The 20,216-nt window shown below is 38.8% G+C and overlaps 1 protein-coding gene across 1 annotated transcript in view; it reads left to right on the top strand.

The window, feature by feature from the left end:
- The window catches only part of smpd3 (sphingomyelin phosphodiesterase 3), a 47,212-nt gene that overhangs the window by 16,785 nt on the left and 10,211 nt on the right, over nt 1-20,216 (top strand). Inside the window, exons 2-5 of the mRNA XM_072435163.1 lie at nt 7,878-8,456; nt 9,465-9,710; nt 9,779-10,886; nt 19,148-19,223. Coding sequence (XP_072291264.1) covers nt 8,155-8,456; nt 9,465-9,710; nt 9,779-10,886; nt 19,148-19,223 — 1,732 coding nt within the window. The 5' untranslated portion in view covers nt 7,878-8,154. The remainder of the gene's footprint in view (nt 1-7,877; nt 8,457-9,464; nt 9,711-9,778; nt 10,887-19,147; nt 19,224-20,216) is intronic.

Raw genomic sequence — 20,216 nt, 5'->3', positions numbered from 1 at the left:
AATAGTGGTTATAACAAAGGAGAAGGAGTTTTTCAAAATGTTCATCCAAAACTTTATTTCTCAGGACTAGACTCCCAGTCACTAGCTCTGGGTTGACGACGTAACCAAAAGTAACGCCTTACCAAAAAGTCATTTGAGTACCCCCAACTCTGTGAGTTATCAAAAATCTGGATACTTTCTATGTGATCAGAGAAAGGGTACGATGTGTTTTGAGCTTATTGTTGGGACATGGTGGTTGGCCTTTCAGCATAGGCCTTTTCATATTTATTAGTCATTATCAGAGCAGCACACATGGGCCAGAGCAGGTGGCAGCAGGGTCTGATCAAATTACAAGTCTCATTTCATTGTGTTTCCCATACTGATGCTATCACATGCTTTAGTACCAGTATTGTGTAACCACTGGAGGCTGCGTCACATGTTTTTACAGTTTTGAACGAGCTGCACTGAAATATTGTTCCATTGTTTATACTCTAGGCTTTAAATGGAACTCACATATTATCTGTGTATTTGTATCTGATAGAATATCAATAAAAAGTCTGTACGTTCATAAAATGTTAATCAATGAGTGCATGCATGCAGTTATCAAGACTTTTCTTTTTGCAATTGCTTGTTTAGTCTCTCTGGCAAAGCTGTGTCTTCGATATATTTATTGCTTGGATGTTGATTTCCAATTGATTTATTAATGTGTATTGTGTATGCAGATCAAGAGTATTGGAAATTAGTGCTGTAACAAAGTTTGTCCCAATCCAGAGAATGGGGGCAGTATTGAGTGATGCACTGTGGCATTCAACCTTTGAGTCAATAAACACAAAGTCTGCAGATCCTTAGCTCTTATTTTTATTCAATAAATAAATAAATAAATAAATATATATATATATATATATATATATATATATATATATATATATATATATATATATATTTATATATATCCTATATATATCCTGTGAAAAGTATGTGGTTTGGGGCAGAGGTCAGACTTTGGAGGAATTTGTGTTTACAGACACTATTTTTTTTCCCTAAAACATATGACCCCCAAAAATGAGCCCCCATTTCAAACTGAAGTTGTTTCTGAATCCTTTGGAGTACAAAAAATGAACTCTTTGTAAAGCTGACACTAGTTTTAGCTTCAACTCTCAAGGGGGTACGAGCTCACTTGTGTACTTTTTTATTTTCACTTTTTTTTATAAATCTGCTAAGAATGCTAACAGCCTTCTCTCAACTTGTCATTATCGGGTATTGTTTCTTAAATTTTGAGGCAAATAATGAATGGAATCAATTTCGTAATAAGGCTGTAACATAAGAAAATGTGTAAAACTATTACTTTCCGGATGCACTGTAAGATTAATGATGACTCATTTTTGCCATATCGCACAGCCCTTTGTGAGGTAGTGACTTAAAACATTCCACAGGTAATGAATGTGAGAGTCATTGTTTGAATATACAGTTGACTATAGCACATGACATTGTGCTGCATGGCCTTCTGGGAAATGCCTTCATTCATCTGAAAAATATTGTGCGTGATTATCTGCAGGTACTTTGCAGGTTGATGTTAAATAATTTGACAGTTTAACAATTCTTGTTGAGAAGCCCAAGTGCTCCTGGGAGTTGTTGTTCCGGGCCACTGCTTTGTGCTGATCAGAACTGTTGTCACATACACAACCACAGCGCTTTAATTGATTGGAAAATGTCTTCCAGAGAGATCCACATGGGATGAAACGAACTTCCTGTCATCCACATGAAAAGATCTGATGTCAAGGGGACTAACATCACTAAAATTATCTCATAGCATTTTGACGGATCACTGGAGAAAGAGCATGGTTTAGGAAACAGTAGTATTTATGTAATATAACCTTCATATTGATCCATTGATTTAAAATCAGAATTTAAACCTGCAGCTTTGAGCATGAGGCAGGGAAGACTACTATGTATTTCTTTAGCTTTTGTGCCCCACTTTTTGTTCTCTCTTTCCTTTGTCTTTCCAAAGCTTGTAAAGTGGCATCCTTCACCAGTACTTTGAATAATTGTTTTCATTATCCGCATTAGCACAGCATATTTCACATCATTGTGAAATAAATCTGCCTATTGCTAAAGGAGACAAATGATGTAGAATATACTTTTATGAGCTTTAAACAATATTATAACGGTGTTCCCTCACCATACAGTTATTCTAAGTTATATTTCAATTGAGCCCTGCATGTTTTAGTACCGTAATCTTGTGTAGTTCTGCATTCCCAGCTTGAATGCTCACCAACCCCCTATCTCCGCCCACTACTTACTTGCAATTATTCAAAAGAGTCAGTCTCCGGGTCACACATGTTGGATTAAAAAATGTCATGTAGCCAAGTATTAACTATCTCAGTTTTGCCATTTTAATCAGGAAGGCAGTGGTCCTGTTTCTATAATTAGGTAGTTTTATTGTTGTTGTGTTGCTTTTAATGGCGGTTGGCAGAGAACTGAAAAGGTGCATTCGCCGCCACTTACTGTAGTTGTACGTCTTCAAAGTATGTGTTTTACGCTACACCGTGTTATAGTTTAATTCTAAATATCCCCAAAAGTATAATAGGCCTCGATGTAAAAAAAGAAAGAAAAGTATTGTCTTGCTGTCTATCTCACCCCACTCTTTGGCCGCTCTCATGCTCACACATGTCGTGGTAGTCCAGGTCTGATGCAGACTTTATTGCTATCAATGGCGACAGAAGCTGCATGTTAACAGTTGGTCACCATGACAACAGCTCCCATGTTGAGACCGTGTGACGTCACTGTGTGTTATGTCTGTGAGGTTAGAGTCCAGGTTGCGCTGTCGAAACCTTATTTAGAATTATGTTGCACATTTAGAGCCAAGAGGAAACATTGTTAGCCTATGAGCAAGAAATAGACTTATGGTTGAAATTGGGACACATTTTAAAGATCAAAAAAAGAAATATTTTAGAATAGGACCATCTCCAATAGTGCAATCAAAATCTTAATTGACATCCAGATTCAAGAACCGTGTATTTTTACTTGACAGGACCACAGCCAATCCTCTAAAAGCATGCGAGTTCCAACTTTGGAGGAAGAAACAACACTCTGATTAGAAGTGTTATTTTTATGTTCAGAAAATTGACAGAGTTAGCAAAATAAAATGTAATGTATTGCAGTCTAAAAGTGTATAGCCTTAAATATTCCCCTCGGGTAAGTATATTCCTCTCCTTCTCTCCGCGCCTGCACCCAGTAGGAGGCCATTGATCAATATATAACTGCTGCTCTAGATTGCACACTCGCTCACATAGAGTTTGCCCTGTCTATTCATCACGAGTCCTTGGCACTGAGCACAACCCTTCCAGCCCTCATGCACAAGAATAGTAGCATTTCTCTGTGGGCTTTGAGAAAGTGGATGAGGAATGGCTCTATCAATGAGGAAGCTGTTTGTGAGTGACATTTCCTGTGTTGCAGCCTCAAAGATTCCCTGAACAGATCAATATCATCTGCTGAAGGCTACCATGAGTTGTGTTGGTGGTGACGGTGGCTTTAGTTCTGTAGTTAATTAGATTTATGTTGGGTTTTTCTTCAGAAACAGCCTTTTATCCTACATAAATGGTGACTATGGTATAACAATCTCTAACACAATTGGCTGTTTCTGTGTTTGTTTCCAACATGGTGCTGTTAAGACCTACTTTTATTCACTGGCTTTTAGCACTGTGAGTTGTGTTTTTATTCATTTAAATGTATTTGTCTTATTTAGCGCTATTTAATAGTTTTATGATTAGGTGTTATTCTACTAGTTTTATTGTTTAAGAGTAGTAAAATCAAATTGAGCACAATATTATCTTGTTTAACCCGCTGTTTTGTTAAAGGCGGTATGGACGATTTTTCGGCGATTTGAGAACGCAGGCAGAAGTGCGCATGCGCCCTCCCCCGTGCGGACTGATACAACACACGCGTGCGTTTGTTTATTAGCGCAACGGAGCGCATCGCATCGCTCGTCTCCCGTAGATTTCTGTCCACTTCTGCGTCAGCTCGAACTGTCTTTCTCCGTCTTCATTTTGCCCCGTACACTGAGGGAACTATATTATGATAGATCCATGCGCTTAGGCACGCGGAAACGTGGGCACGAACCGCACGCGGCTGCAGGTGAGCGATAGGTGCGTTTTATGATTGATACGTGGCAGGACAAATGATTTATCCACGCCACGAGGAAATATGATAAAAAAATTGCTGAAAAAAATCGTCCATACCACCTTTAAGCAGGCTGCTATACACAGTAAATAGGCAGGTGCGCTTTAAATGACCAAATATCAGAAGCTATATGAATCAGATTACTGCATTATTGAAGATAAAGACCCAGCCCCTGGGGTCACGAGTTGCACAAATCCTTACTTCTTTCGTTACATTGGAGGCCGTTCACTGGTTCCGGTGTTCTAATTGGAGCAGCTCATGTTTGATTCCTGCTGCATGTATAATCCTCAAAATTCTCTTATATTCAATAGATTATACTCTATTAACACTATAGTGGCTTCTATGTTCCAATGCATGCATGTAATTGTGGTTACCTGTCTGCTGACATTTTGTGACATTAGGTCCACAGTGGTGCGTTTCTGGCTCGTGTCATGTGTCTGACTCATTATGCTGTTTTCTCTGATAAGGCCAGGGGTGACAGTGTGTCCTGGATCAGCTACAATTAGAGCTGCACAATTATGGAGGGGAAAATCTAATTGCAATTACATTTGTAATATACATTTAAAAGATTTCTGTTCTGTTCCACATCTCCAGGAGCATCATTGTTTGAGAGAAGATTGAAATATTAACTGATACCAATGCAATAACAAGATTTTCCTATAAAAGACTAGATATTGTGCTCTCTGCAAAATTGTCACAGCCTTTGAAATTTGATAATTGCAATTTAGATTTCATTGTGCTATTTTATGCAGCCCTTGCTCAATCACTGATTCCTTCACTTTGTTGGTTTCTGTGTAACAATGTTCCTGTAATATTTGAAATTCACACACGAAAAAATAAACAAAAGATGTTAGAATTTTCTTCTATTTCAAATGTGTAAACAATGAACAATGTTTTGGATACACACAATATGGAGTTTTAAAGAGATTTTTGGCCCATTGGATTTATTGTATTGTTGAGATGTCCACATCAAGGCTGAGCTGCTGGGAGATCGACGCGCTCATCGGTCAGAGCAGTGATCCGGCAAGGTCCCAGTTTGTCTGTCATTCACCGCAGAGGATCAGGAGAGCTGAACTGCAGCTTTTGTGACAGAACATGAGTCAGTACTGAGTACTAAGGCTATTCTGCAGAGTTTATTCAGTATAGTCAAAAGAGCCTTGAATCACATAATATGCAGGAAAAGAGATAAGAAAACCGTTATTTGATACAGGATGGAGAAATTCCAGTGTTGCAATGCAGAGTATAAGAACAGCAGAATAGTGCTACCCAGTGGTCGAGTGGTTATGGTGCAGCAGACATGGCGGGCTCCAGTGTTGTGAGTTTGATTCCTGACTCCGACAGTTTACTGTATGTCCTCCCTTCTCTCATCCCCCTTTCATGCTCACCTGTCCTGCCCAAAAAAGCCTACAGGCCAAAAATCCTTAAAAAAAAAGAAAAAAAAAGGAAGAGCAGAATAAAAAATATACAATCAAAAACACTACTTTATGACGGAGTATAAAATAATCCGGGAATAAAATGTTGATTAATGAGATTATTCTTGTTAATTAATGAGAATAATCTCATAAATTAATGAGAATAAACTCATAATTTGAAAGAAAATAAAGGCCCGGGTCCGATACACACTTTCAGCACCACGGCCAGGATGCAAATGGCGCGTTACTTGGAAGGGTTAAAAGTTAATACAAAAGGCCACAATTGATGTCGATCTTTATAATGTAGGCCTTTTCAACATCACAAACAATCATTTCCCCCGTGCAGTGTCCCTATGTCCTTCTGGTTAAGGGCCTGCGCGTGGCTCAGGTCCTGGACACTGGGCAGGACACTGACCGCGCTCAAACCGCAGCAGGCGAGGGAGTCTCGGACCATTTCCACCAATAATCTACTCCCTCAACATCTGCCTCTTCATCATTCTAAACTTTGTACAAAGTCACTGTTCATATGAGTTTTTTGTGAGCACGACGGGCTGGTGGAGCTGCAGTGCCTCACATATATGTGTAAAAGGACCCAACACACTGTAAAAGGTGTTGGGTGCACTTGTGTTGTTGGAGCTGCACTCATGTCATGGCCATAAGCACTGTCTTTATAGTATCCTCTCATTGTAGTCATCAGCCTGGGCTACATGGGTGTGTCAGGCTGTAGTTGTGTTACTCGGCTGTAAGAGGTGGAATCAGTTGTATGGATGATGGCGTGTGCGTAAAACATGGAAAAAAACAGCTCTTTGCAGTCGGCGCTTCCACTCAGCTGCTTCTGTCTAACTTTTGGATTGTTGAAACGTGTGAACCGCCTATCGGACCCGGGCCTTTGTTCTCTTTGAATTATGAGTTCACTTTTTTCTGGCTTCGACTTTAATCTCATGATATTATGACTTTAATGGCATGACTTTATTCTCGTATTGCCCCACATTTATTTATTTTTTTGGGTTGGCCCTTATACTCCGTACTATTTCATTATTAAACCGTTTAAAAATACTTAAATCTAAAAAAAAGCTTATCTCTTGTAAATGGGCAAGCGAATTTAGATTAGAATTAGAATAATGTAATAATAATGTAAATTATTTCTTCATGTTTGCTGTACAGAGCAAAAGACCTCTTTTTTGTGCATGTAACAAAACATTAACTCATACACAGTAACATACACAAAACGCTACAATAGTGAGACAGAGTTCCAGAGACTATATAATATTAAATTATTGAGTTATTATTTGGGATGGTTATTGAGAACTTGTGATATTTTCACTGATATGAGTCTATATTGAAAAAAGAGTCGACATTTGGAGACAGTATTTTGTTCTGCACTGCCCCAGTCAGTGTGGCTTATGTGTCATACCCAGTTTGTCCTTAGTGCATCAGATTTGTCCTTTTAAACAGACTAACAAAGTAAAAATGAAATAGAATTAGGCCTTATATTTACCGGAAAAATACATTGGTATTATTTTGAAAAAAATATCTTTTCTTTCTCTTAAGCTTGATTTGTCCTTAAAAAAAAAAAAATCTAAATAATGGTATCTGCAAATATTATTATTATCAGCCACAGCGACAAGCCAAATATTGGATATCGTTATCGCCTCAAAAAAAATCTATATCGGACAATCCATAGAAGGGATTCCATACCATGCATGTCAGTATACTTACCGTCAGTATACTTAGCTGGTCCCGGTTACAAAAAGTCACTGACTAGGTAGCAATGCTTTTAGTGGCAGTCAATAAACTACCACCTTCTAGTCAGCCTAAACACGTGAGCGTGCTTGTTACAACAGCATTTGTCGTGTGGCTGCAGTGGTCCTTTTGTGTGTTTTGTGTGGTGTTTATGTAGTCTCTGTGTACCTGGGGTTAAACTGTGGTCTGCCTGCGACCATAGCTGTCAACACTGATCACTGGGTTGTTTGTTCATGGTAATGGCATTGATTCTTGGTACACCACTTGATGTCATGCCACAACATTTTTCAATCCAACGCTGTAATTTGTGGTTTAGACAATGGCAAGAAGAAAACAATTATCTACCGCGTTTTCTTCATTAGTTTAATTGGAAATGGTTTTCTTTTGCTCTTAAGTGTTTGAGGTGTTCTTGCTAATTAGAAATTTATTGTTTGGTCTGCAACAAAAAGCACAGCCATAAACTGTGCCCAGGGTATTGTTCGGAATAGCATTGTTTGTTTTATTATATTCATTATATATTAATAACGCATTCTTACAACACATTTTGGATCTTTTTATGTGCAGGTGCGGTGGAAGCCTCTCTCTCTATTCATCCCCTTTGAGTCTATTGTTGCTCAGAAGTCCATCTTCAAGAGGAGGCGGTCACCATGGCACCCCACTGCCTGCAGACTGCAACCTCTCACTCCTCCAGTAGTGGGCGCTGACTCTGAGACAAAATCAATGTACCAAACCATGTAGTGAGCCTTTCTCCGTTGTGGGGGGAGGGTCTGTGGTATTTTTACTTTTTTGTGTTTATATAGAGCAGGTTTTATATTGTTTATAGTCATTTTGGGAGTTGGAGATGGTTCTGTACAGCACTCCGTACCCCAGTGCGTGCCTGCACTTCTTGGACGGCCTGTCGTGGAGCCTGGTCTTCCCCTGTTACTGGCTGCTGGACCGACTGTTGGCGTCATGTGTGGCCACCTCTCTGGAGAAACGTCAGCGCTCCAGAGACCCCTGCTCCTTCCTCAGTCTGTGTGTGCTGGTGTGGGCCCCTGTGTACCTGCTGCTGCTGCTGCTCTCTCTGCCCCTGGCTCTGGTGGGGTTCATCCTGTGGGCGCCTCTGCAAGCCGTGCGCCAACCTTACCTCTACACCTACATAAAGTTAGTGGCAGCACTCTCTTCTACTCTCATGACTGCTTTTTATGAGCAAAGATTACAAGTGAGATATATGACTATAATACATTGCATTGCATTACATTACTTAAGATTATATTGAAATATTGCCTCATAAGCAAAGGAGAAAAGTTAAAAGTATTCTAAGGACCCAAGGCTTACAGGAGCCCAGAAAGATCAGAACATTTTTCTGGAAATAGGCCAATAGCAATATTTTAGTTTTAGTGCAGCGAATGGGGCCCGCATTGTATGTTATATTCCTCTAGTTTGTGGGTTTGACAAATAAAAAAAAACTCTGCTTCAATCACCCCTCCCTCATAATGGCTCAGCTGCGCAAGAAGGAGGCGAACTGAGAAAGAGGGACAAACGTGTGTTCATGGTATTTGTGTCACTCAATTGGTCTGAATATTATATTTGACTTTTCAATTGTATCATAGTTAAACTGGAGGGTGATGAGCTGCTAAAAGTACATAAATTTAATATATATTTTTTTTTTACAGTCAATTAGTGGTAATGAGTAAAGTCTGATAGCCTAATGTGAACTTTTAAGGCCCGGTTATTTGTTATGTTGGCCGATATACATAACACCTTTTTATACTGCTGACAGTGATAAGAGACTACCTACTCGTATATACCTATACCTAGTATTTAACCCTGTGAAAAGCTGGCCCCTGTCCAGGTTGTACCCCGCCTAAGGCTCAAAGTCACTGGGATAGGCTCCAGTCACCCGCGACCCCTAATGAGAACAAGCGGTAGAAAATGAATAATAGTAGAAATAATTGTGCTCACTTATTTATTTATTTTTCAAACATGCTTTATCAAGTTAAAACAATGAAAACAACAACATTCTGATTCACGCGGTCCCCCCCTCAGACATTTGGCAAGAAAACAAATAACAATCTTCATAACAAATAATACAATAATCTTCATAACATAATAATACTTCTCTATTATTACCATAATTATATTCTGAATTCTAATGTGTTTCCTCTACAGATTAGACAGAAGCCTGGCAGAGCAGGGCCAGGCAGGACCAGGGGGTCTCTCAGAGTGGAGGCCTCAGGGACGAAGCTTCTGTTTCTGTAGTGCTAATGTGTGCCTGCTGCCGGACTCTCTGGCCCGGTTCAATAACCTGTCAGACACCCACAGGAGAGCACGAGATGTGGGAAAGAGGATCCGCAACGGGGCCAATAGACCCCAAATCAAAATCTACATTGATTCCCCCACCAACACCTCCATCAGGTATCTAGTTTCATGCTGATCTTGTTTAATGATATAAATAAAGTTTAACTTTATATAACTTTCTACAGTGCTGCCTCCTTCAGCAGTCTGGTCACTGGTTTTCGCCGCACCTCCTCTCTGGGCCACCGCCCAGAGCAGAGCCACAGCACCAGCGGGCCGGTTGACAGTGAGACTGAGCCCCTCACAGTGTGCCCTGCTCACTCCTCTGGTACCACTGACTGCCCTGCTCACCCCACTGTGGAGCAGGGCTCATCGCCATGTCCCCTGCACCATGACGGGTCAGAATCTGCCCCAGACTGCCCCCTGCACTCCTCCTCAGACTGCCCTGTCCACAACGGGGACACAACTTCAGACTGCCCACTGCATCAGTCTTCAGGGGGGCAGAATAACAGCCCGGGCCACCATAACTGCGCCATGCATCCCTCTAAAGGGGACGATCACAATTGCCCCATGCACTCTCCTGCTGAGGCTGAAAATGACTGCCTCATGCATTCCTCTGCAGGTGGGGAACACACTTGCCCCATGCATTCTCCTTCAGGTGCAGATCACAACTGCCCCATGCATTCAACTGCTGGGGGTGATCATAACTGCCCAATGCACGGAGAGGGCACACCGTCTAAGTCGTCTGCCCTGCACAGCTCTGGAGTGCAGATAAGCATCAGCGCTCCAGAGCCGGAGCCCCAGGAGGAGGAGCCTGAAGGGGGGCAGCACCGCCCCGACCAGCCTGTAGACACGACCTCCATGACAGCATCGCGGGAGTCTCTCACCCGCTACCATGGCGATGGGGGTGGCGGGATGTATTCAAACAACACCCTGTCTCATGTCCCTCGAACCTCCATCTTTAAACGAGCAGCTCGAAAACGACGACATGGAGATGAGACATTTGACCATGAAATCTCAGCCTTCTTTCCTGCCAATCTGGACTTCTTGGCACTGCAGGAAGTCTTCGACCATGGCGCCACCACAAGGCTTCGTCGCCAACTGCACAGATACTTCCCCTACGTCCTGAGTGATGTTGGACAGTATGGCTGGAAGAGCTGCTGCTCCAGGTTCAAGTTTCTCAACAGTGGGCTCATTCTGGCCAGTCGATACCCCATACTGGATGCCCGCTTCGAGTGCTACCCCAACGGCAGAGGCGAGGACGCTTTGGCTGCCAAGGGTGCTCTGTTTGCAAAGGTCAGAATAAGACTCTCTCTATGTTTGTGATTTTTCCTGAAATGCATCACACACAAACACATGAAGCCATCGTCCAAACTTTATCTTATTTCATGCTGTGAGTTTTTTAAAAGGTAAATGTGCTGAATATAATAATAATAATATAATTATTTGAGCAAAATGGATTTTAACTTAAAGCATAAAGGTTGCCAACCTGGGTTAATTATAACAGTGTACTTGAAATCTTGACCTTTTCAGCCTGGTTATTATTGTCGGTATTTTTAGTTAATTCGTTAGTTGTCTGGACTGAAATGTCAGAACACAGCCCTGCTTGAAAATGTCATGACCATTATACAGTTCTAGAAAAGCCACTTTGAGACTCAGGAAATGTAGCTTATTGCGGCTGCATAAATAATAACATATGACAATATCACTGTGAATGTGTGACCAAGTCTTACTGTCACACAAACACAGCCCATAGAAAAGCCCTAGTTTCAATAAATAGTGACATAGATACATTACCTTTTGTAATTTTTGTTGCTCTATTATATTTGTTATTTTGATTAATTTAAATCATGTGTAAAAAACGATTTTATCATCCGGGCTGTTTTTTGCTGTTCCATTTTGCACATTGAATGCCCATTGACTCTCAGTCTAAAAAAGGGAAAAAGTGAGTGAAATAGAGAATTAAAATGAGCTACCAGCTGTGTATTAATCATCATCACTTTTGACTTCCCCTTCCCTCTTTCATTCACATTATTCTATAGGAAGTCATACCCTCATCTGTGCTTTGGAGCTTAAATGTGACCACCCATCTTCATGAAACATAATTTCTCAACTATTTGTCTGTTTTAAAGCAACAGTTGACTGTCTCACATACATAAAAGTGGCAGACATTAATATTTTTGTACCACATAATTCAAGAAGCCGGAGAGGAGACTTTGGATGTCAAATGCAGGAGAATGTTATTTACCATCAGTACAGGACCTGGAGACATGTAAACCCACAACACATTATATAGTATTGTTCTTCCATTGCAGTGAGCGTTATAACGTTATAACCTATGATGACACAGGTGATATAGAGTAAGTATAGTACAGTCAGTAGTATGTTTAAATACACTTACATACAGTATGGGTGGATATATACGATTCAAACTCAATCAGTATTATCAGTGTTGGTCTTGCAGCTGCAGCTTTTGGCACTTTTCCAAGAGCGTCCTCCTCTCTTGGTGACCCGCGCTCATTAGGCCTCGACTCCTGCGGCTGCTGAATCTCATTAACATGGTTCAATTGATGTAACTCACGTCTGAGTGACTCCAGCTCACAGAACAAGTAAGCAAGGTTAAAGGTGTGTCCACAGTGCCTGCTTTGATAACAGCTAATGAACAAGATGCTGTGACAAGTTGTAAATAGATAAACTGGTGCATTTGAGACCAACCAGCCTTTAGACGAATCCAGGAATTATCAGTGTTGACAAAAATGAAAAATAATTAAATTAATACTTCTTTAAACATACACAATCAGCCAGTTTGTGACTCAAATGGCTTGCTTATAACATAGTGACTTCCGAATGGAATTCCCTCTGTCAATCAGTTGAAAGTCCTTGGAGCATATCTCTGGAATGATCTTCTTCTCTCCCTACGGTCACTGGACTCTGTTGTTGCTTTTAAGGGTCAGCTCAAAACCTTTTTATTTAGTCGAGCCTTTTAATTGCATTTGCTTTAGGGACTGATTTGACTGTATATTGTTGTATGTGTATTGCTCACTGTAAGTTTTCTGTGTTTTTGTGAAGCACTTTGTGACTTCTGTCTGTGAAAGGTGCTATACAAATAACATTTACTTACTCACTTACTTAAATCACCCTTTGGGACAAGGACCTGGGCCTATACAAACTGCGGGGCGTACATATACCCAGTGACAACACAGGGAGTTTTATAATGAGTGATGAACACATTGTAACAAGAAAACTAGCTCATATTACCAGTAATGGTTGTTTCTTTAGTTATGGCCTTGTTTTTCCAGATTCTAACATTACAAAATTGAAGGAGATTTCAGGCTAAAGTTCTCAAAAAAGTTCATACTCAGATTTGAAATAATACTGAAAAATAATACTAAAGCTAAAGCTAACTAAATAGTTTTTAAATCGTTTTAATCAAGGCCTTTCAGAGCTTGTAAGACAGCACTAGAGAAACTATTGTTTTTTTTGTTGTGGGTTTTTGTTTTTTCGTTTCATTATCAATATTTTCTGATTTAAATTGGGATCAAGTATTAAAATAGACTCCAGTTCAGGATAACAAAAAAGAGCTTATAAATATTAAGTCGCTTCTGTCAGTGGTCTTTGATTCAGTAGTAGTAGTAGTAGTAGTAGTAGTAGTAGTAGTAGTAGTAGTAGTAATAGTAGAAATAGTAGTAGTAGTAGTAGAAGTAGTAGTAGTACTAGTAGAAGTAGTAGTAGTAGTAGTAGTAGTAGTAGTCTATATCAGGTCTTTATCTCAGACATTTTAATTGATTGCTTTAATTGATAAACCAGTGCTGAGTTTGAACCCGTAGCACATATGTACTGTATTTATTCTTTAGATTTCCCCTTGGACGCCCCTCACCTGGAGGATGAAGCAGTCAGACGTCAGCCTGGATCACGAGAAAGTGACGTGAGGCGGAGGAAGAGAGATAGAAAAATAATTAAAAATGTTTCCCAGAAGAGAGCGTGCAGTGGCACTGTAATTAAAGCTTTTTACTCCCAACATTTATCCACTCTTATAATTATTTCAGACTGCTAAGTGCACGGTGAAGAGACGAGTTTGTGTGAGTGTGTGTGTAAATAATGCATTTCCAGAGTATTACAAGGATTAAGCTTTAGACAAACAAATTAATGAAGAGTTCCTAAATCCACCCAAGGCCTTTATTGACCAAGAGACCTCTAATCATTGTGAGGTCAAATCTACTTATCCAAACAAAGTGCACTCTTTTTCAGGAGAGACGGTAGTCTGGCTGCTTCATGTTGTATGTGAGAACTATGTTGTATGTGAGAACTATGTTGTATGTGAGAACTATGTTGTATGTGAGAACTATGTTGTATGTGAGAACTATGTTGTATGTGAGAACTATGTTGTATGTGAGAACTATGTTGTATGTGAGAACTATGTTGTATGTGAGAACTATGTTGTATGTAAGAACTATGTTGTATGTGAGAACTATGTTGTATGTAAGAACTATGTTGTATGTGAGAACTATGTTGTATGTGAGAACTATGTTGTATGTGAGAACTATGTTGTATGTGAGAACTATGTTGTATGTGAGAACTATGTTGTATGTAAGAACTATGTTGTATGTGAGAACTATGTTGTATGTGAGAACTATGTTGTATGTGAGAACTATGTTGTATGTGAGAACTATGTTGTATGTGAGAACTATGTTGTATGTGAGAACTATGTTGTATGTGAGTTGTAAACTGATGGAAAGAAATGATTTGACATGAGGCGATTGTCCTTCCAGAGCAAAACATAACACTTCCAATGGAGTAATTCTCTCATTATTATGGGTGGCTGACAACAATGTTTTTATTATCCCAATGAAGAGCCAAAATTTCAAAGTTGAGGTTCAATATTGCACAAAAATGTATCGACAAAAAAGATAAAAATTGCAAATAATATCACCGTACTTGCTTGTTTGTTTTAATTTCTTGCTTCCTTTTTTATTACTGGTAAATCATTTTTTAAGATTGTTACATTTAGAACGGTACAACTTTTAGATACCTATTATACATTCTTCAATACTCGGTCTCATCAACTAAATCACACATTTCCTCAGTTTCCACTCATTTTGTATTACACTGTTGTATTATAAGTGATTCATGCATGTTTTGAGAAATCTTTACTCCTACTTCTTTCCTCACTGTGATACATATAAGGTTCAGCAGCATGTTTCTAAAATCTATACTTCTTTTGTGTTCATGCTGTTTAAAGTGACCTTGGTTAAGAAAGACACTGAACCAAAAGGGAATTGTGTGTCTGCGAGTGTATTAAAGTAAAATGCAAACTGCCTTGAAGCTGTTATTTCCCAATGCTCCATCTGTTCAGTAACATTTTGTCCTTTGCCATGTCCCACACATCTCAAATTGAAACCCTACATTTGACTTGTTGCTTACTTTGTGAGTATCGTAGTAACAATTTGATGCTGATCCTTCTTGTTGTGCGTGGACTGTTTCCCTTGTATGTTGTCATGAGCACAAAGCTTTTCAAAGTGGATGTGATGGTGCGTTATGGTCTTTCATGCTGGTGTCTCCTGTTCTCCATTAATATTTCAGCTCCTTATTTCTGCTTCAATAGGTGTGTTCACACTCTGAACTTGAGAGAATCCTCTGGGAATGTCTCTGACTGTTCACTATTCCCTTTTCCTCCTAAGCTTGTGTTTCCGGTAATATTTGTGTTGTAGTAGATTCTATTTCAATGTCAAAACAGAACCGGTGACTAGTAATATTTTGGACAGTTGTAGGTTGGAAATTAGGCATTCAGCTCCAGAAGTTTGTGTGTGTGTGTGTGTGTGTGTGTGATCGCCATAACATTGATTGATTGACTGACTTATTGTTCATTCACTAACAGCAGCACATGGACCATTGCATTATTAAACTGCCCTTAAGCCTCTAATGTTTTACATAGCCTAAAGTATAAAAATATATTTCATTTTTTACAAGTCCAACTGATTTATACAGAAGGTAATATTAACAATCTTATATTTTTTTATTTAACAGTTCCAGAGAACTTTTACAATTATTTATTTGTGTTCATACTTTTCACAAGTCAGTGTTTGACTTTCATTAGTGTTGGGTTATTATAGAAGTCCCTGGGAATACATCACTTTTGTTTTGTTATTGCTATTGACTCCAAGCTGGAACTCACTTTATGATATCTTCACATTAATGTTTGTTTTAGTGTTTTCATTTCTCCAGATGTCTCTTAAGGCACACATGGGCTCCTTTTTGGAGGTAAACCAAATACCAACAATGTTTTTGTAAAACTCAGAACATAAATATAATTTTACTAAAGTAAGTTATGAAGTCACAATTTCTGAATTTCTTTTTTAATGAAAAAGTAGTAATATTGTCATGTAAACAACCAGATAAAAAGATGCTTGTAATTTTACTTTTTTGGAGACTAGATTGAACTAAACTTACTCATTATTGCTTCCTATGAGTCTCACAATTATTATAATTTTTTATTTTATTTTATTGTGCCCTAAATAATCATTCTTATCAATCAACCAAATAATCCCTAACATCCTGTTGTGGATTTTCTCCTGAAAGACTTAAAGAATAAAAAAGACAACTTGAGCAGAGCTGTCTTTAGTCCAATCATAATTATTTGCTTTACAAGTGCACACAAGTTTAAAACAAATCTGTCCTTCTCAGAGTCCCATCTGTCAAGTGAAGTCAAAACAGGAAACACACATTTTATACCAAACCAGGAGGCGTGAATGCCACATCTACTGTAAAGAAAACAACACCAGTAAAATGGGACACGGCCTTGAGCAATTAGCTTCATAACAGATTAGACATTTAGTGTCTGAACATTAGGGTGGCATTACATATTTCTAGGACAATCCATAGTAGTTAGCTTCTAAGTGAAATTGAGAAAAACTGAACGTTCTAGTCTACTCAAGTAACTTCTTCAGGTAAACCAATGACAAAAAAGGTATTAACTATATATTACAGTTTCAATATATATTGCCTTTTGGTTAGTAAAGACAGTAACGTAAAGACATTTAAGTAAACCGAACTAGATACAAACAAGTTTCAAATATACAGCATATTTGTGGATGTGTTTGTTAGGTTAAATATGCACAAAACAGAAATGAATCCATCAAAATAACATTGCGTGAGGTAGGAAACAAACAAATGTCTGTTATGTGAGTGAAAGCTGAACAAATAGCTCAGTAATGATTGATTTTCTGTCCTAAGAATGTAACCACTGACACTAAATATCTCCAGTCTGCTCTGGCCTATCATAATGCACTTTAAGACGTGGCCACAATCAGAGCCTCCTCCACACTCCTCAGGATCAGTCTGCCCTCGCTCTGCTCTTGCACGTCAAGCCTCGACCTCACTGACACTTTCTGATTAGATCTGGGGCTCAAATTCACTGCTCATTTACGCACACTACATACACACTTGCCGTAGCCGAGTCATAAAGTACACGTCTGCCAGGCACTATTGAGTTATTTTGTTAGAATATTGTGTTTATTGCTGCTGTTATTGTGATTTTGTGCATGACTGCTGACAACTAACATTGAACATTCAGAGACAACATCTTTGTTTCTGCAGCAGTTGGCATAGTTTTACACAATGGGTTTACTCCAGATGGAATAAAGCCAACACTGAGCCATGCAAACAATGTGAAAAGATGCACTTGGCATTATCATTGTTTCAAAGGCTGTGGCTCTGTTCAGTCTATTGTATCACAAACAATTGAAAATCCTGACATCAAAGTAATACGTTTTCCCCTTCTGTTCTCTGTTTTCCAACCTGTGTTTTTGGCAGTTGTGTGCTGGGTTTTATCAGTGGTGGAAACTAACAAACTCACTAAGTACAAAGGTAAATGTACTGTAGCCAAGTCATTTTTGTTGGTATTTGTACTAAATTCTGAATACTTTTTACTTTTGCATCACTTTGAGAGCAGTCCGGTCCAACATTTTTGGACAGGTCTGTAAGTACAAAGTATTTTCTTGAACATTTATGATGACATCTTCCCTGAAGGTTTTGATTTCAAGTCAAAGCTTTGATCAAACAAGATATATGAATAAAAATGACCAGGAAAATGTGTTTTTTGATTCAGTTGGTTCTGAAAAACAGTTTAATTCATTTGCAAGATCACCACAAATACATTTTAAAAACATATTGGTGAAATACTTTTACTTTTTACTCTAAAATTTTCAAAAGGGTAATTCAATACTTTTATTTAAGTACATTATTTTATATAGTAGTTTTACTTTTTCTTAAGCGTTTGGTTTGGACACTAATGGACACGTCATATGTTTACGTCTGTTGACCACAGTGATGCACAGTCGTGTGCTGTGTCAGTTTTCTGTTTTTTTATCTTCGTACCTTTTCTCAGAGAGTGCACTGTTGTGGATCTGACCTTCACAAAATGTCAAATGTCAAACTCTCACACAGTTTATCGAGAAATCAACTCTTAAAATGAAATTCCTCACATGTTATAACTTGTAGCAAAACTAGAGCTGGAGGATGCTTTTTCTTTACCAATGGAAGTGTAAATGAGGTCCAATTGTTTTCTACTCTATTAAAATTTGTTTTAGCAAAAAAGCCACTACAAAACAATAACAGCATATTTATAACTTCATGAAAAAATAATCCATTGCAAAAGTCTTAATAAAATTGAAGTAGCTTATATAAATGACTACGGTAAATGACTTTCTAGTGTTAGTCCTCAATAGCTGCAGTAAATGAATATGTAATCTGAAATGGTTCTCTTACTGAGCTGGCTTTGTTTTCTTGTAAGTATACGCTTAGTATTGAACTGAGACTCCAACCTAGTAGTTTCTCTTTCCTTAGACAGGCATGTATAATTCATTTCACAAATGTAGCAGCAAAGTGCTAATGCATGTCTGGATGAGGGCCCAACAGTCAAATGTCTAAGTAGTTTATGATCATTGTATGCAAAGTTCTATAGCGTATCAGGCAAAAGATCTTGGTAGAAACTCAAATGACACAAAAGTTTTTCCATAAAAATCAGCCAACTATAACCACATTTTTTCTTTAGTATAATCAGTCAGATCGACAAGTCTGTTGCAATGCATTTGGCTTGACTTGTTCTTGCTGGACTCGTTCTTGCTGGTATACTTTACTTATGTTAATTCCTTTAGAAAAAGTAATGTGGCCTTTTAAAGCTCATGTTGTCGAGTTGTTTTTAAAAGAACAACAACTATTAACAAAAAAAAATGTAATTTACTTCAGATATCAGTTGTAATTCTGGTCTTTTGGGGGAATTTTATAAATAATTTTAGGACAATTATCTCAAATTCCAAACATCTTTCAGTAGATTGCATCAATTCACAGATCTTTTTCCTTCTTCATAGATGTTTATTACCGCTCAATAAGGGCCTATTACAGCACATCTCATTCAAATTCACACTCAGTTCTCCTGCTGCAGCTGCCAGATTGTGACTCATCAGTGCTCCCCAAAGTGATCCACCTCTGTCTCCGTTCTTATGTTGTTTTACCTGACATTTACACCGATCTGATGCGTTCTCTGTGTTTGAATCTTGCAGGTCCAGGTGGGCACCTCTCATCAGGAGCAAAGGGTTGTGGGATACCTCACCTGCACACATCTCCACGCCATAGAAGGTACAGTGCCATGTCACAACATACTATGGATGTATTATATTAACTTGATAAGGCCCGCGATCCAAATTGAGTAGTGGCCACTCCCCTGTACAGCAGCCTCACGGCCCAGACATTCAAAGAGTTCGGGCTGTACAATTACCAACAGTGCTCAATTCCTTTTAGTCTAAAAATAAAATCAAAGGAATTTCTTTCACTGTTTCTAAAATCCTCAAAATTAAATTTTTGACATCACGGTGAACAGTGAACGGTAATCTGCTGTTGGCGCAAAGCATCATGGGAAAGGCCCAGAGCTAGCTCCTTAACCAGGAAGTAATGCGGATGTAAGAGATTTTTTTGGCGACATGCTTAGCCATTGATTTGAATTGACCGCCATCTTGTCCCGGGGCTGGCAGAATACTCCCAATGCCAGAAATGTACAATAGTTATTTATGTTGTGTTTAATATATTTTGTATATATCCATTTAAATCTGCTTGGGCCCACTTCTTCCCTTCAAAGACACAAACATATTGATATGCATCAGTTATGATCACTACAATATAAACAATATGTGTCCTTACTCCACAAACTTGACTCGTGCTTGGCCTGGAGGACCCTCATCCTGCGTGTTTCTGTTTTCTCCATTGTGACAGATGTTTAATGTCATAGCTCAGAAGTTACATCAATCTATACATCATCTTAGCACTGGGTAAGATAGGAAAAGTGGCAAGCAAACAATTTTGGGAGTAAAGATTTGATTTATTGGACAGGGTAGATATAAGTGTAAAAAGTAGTGGAGAATGCAAGAGTCATTCAACAAATTTCTCAGGCAATCAATCTAATCTATATACGGTAGCTATGATGTGCACAATCTTATTTTTAAGTACAGTTGGAGCTAGATTTGAAGTACTAAATGCTGGTATTGTTGCATCTTCTCCTCTCGGCCCTGTCATGGCTGTGCTGGGCAAAACATTAGTTGCTGGAGAACGGGCGCATCCACATTTCCTGTCCTGTTC

Source organism: Eucyclogobius newberryi, unplaced genomic scaffold (assembly GCF_026437365.1).
Source record: "Eucyclogobius newberryi isolate DKJ021-1_F unplaced genomic scaffold, fEucNew1.0.hap1 SCAF_7, whole genome shotgun sequence".
Taxonomy (NCBI): Eukaryota; Metazoa; Chordata; class Actinopteri; order Gobiiformes; family Gobiidae; genus Eucyclogobius; species Eucyclogobius newberryi.
Note: the sequence above shows the minus strand (reverse complement) of the source record. Positions and strands in the feature narration are given on the sequence as shown.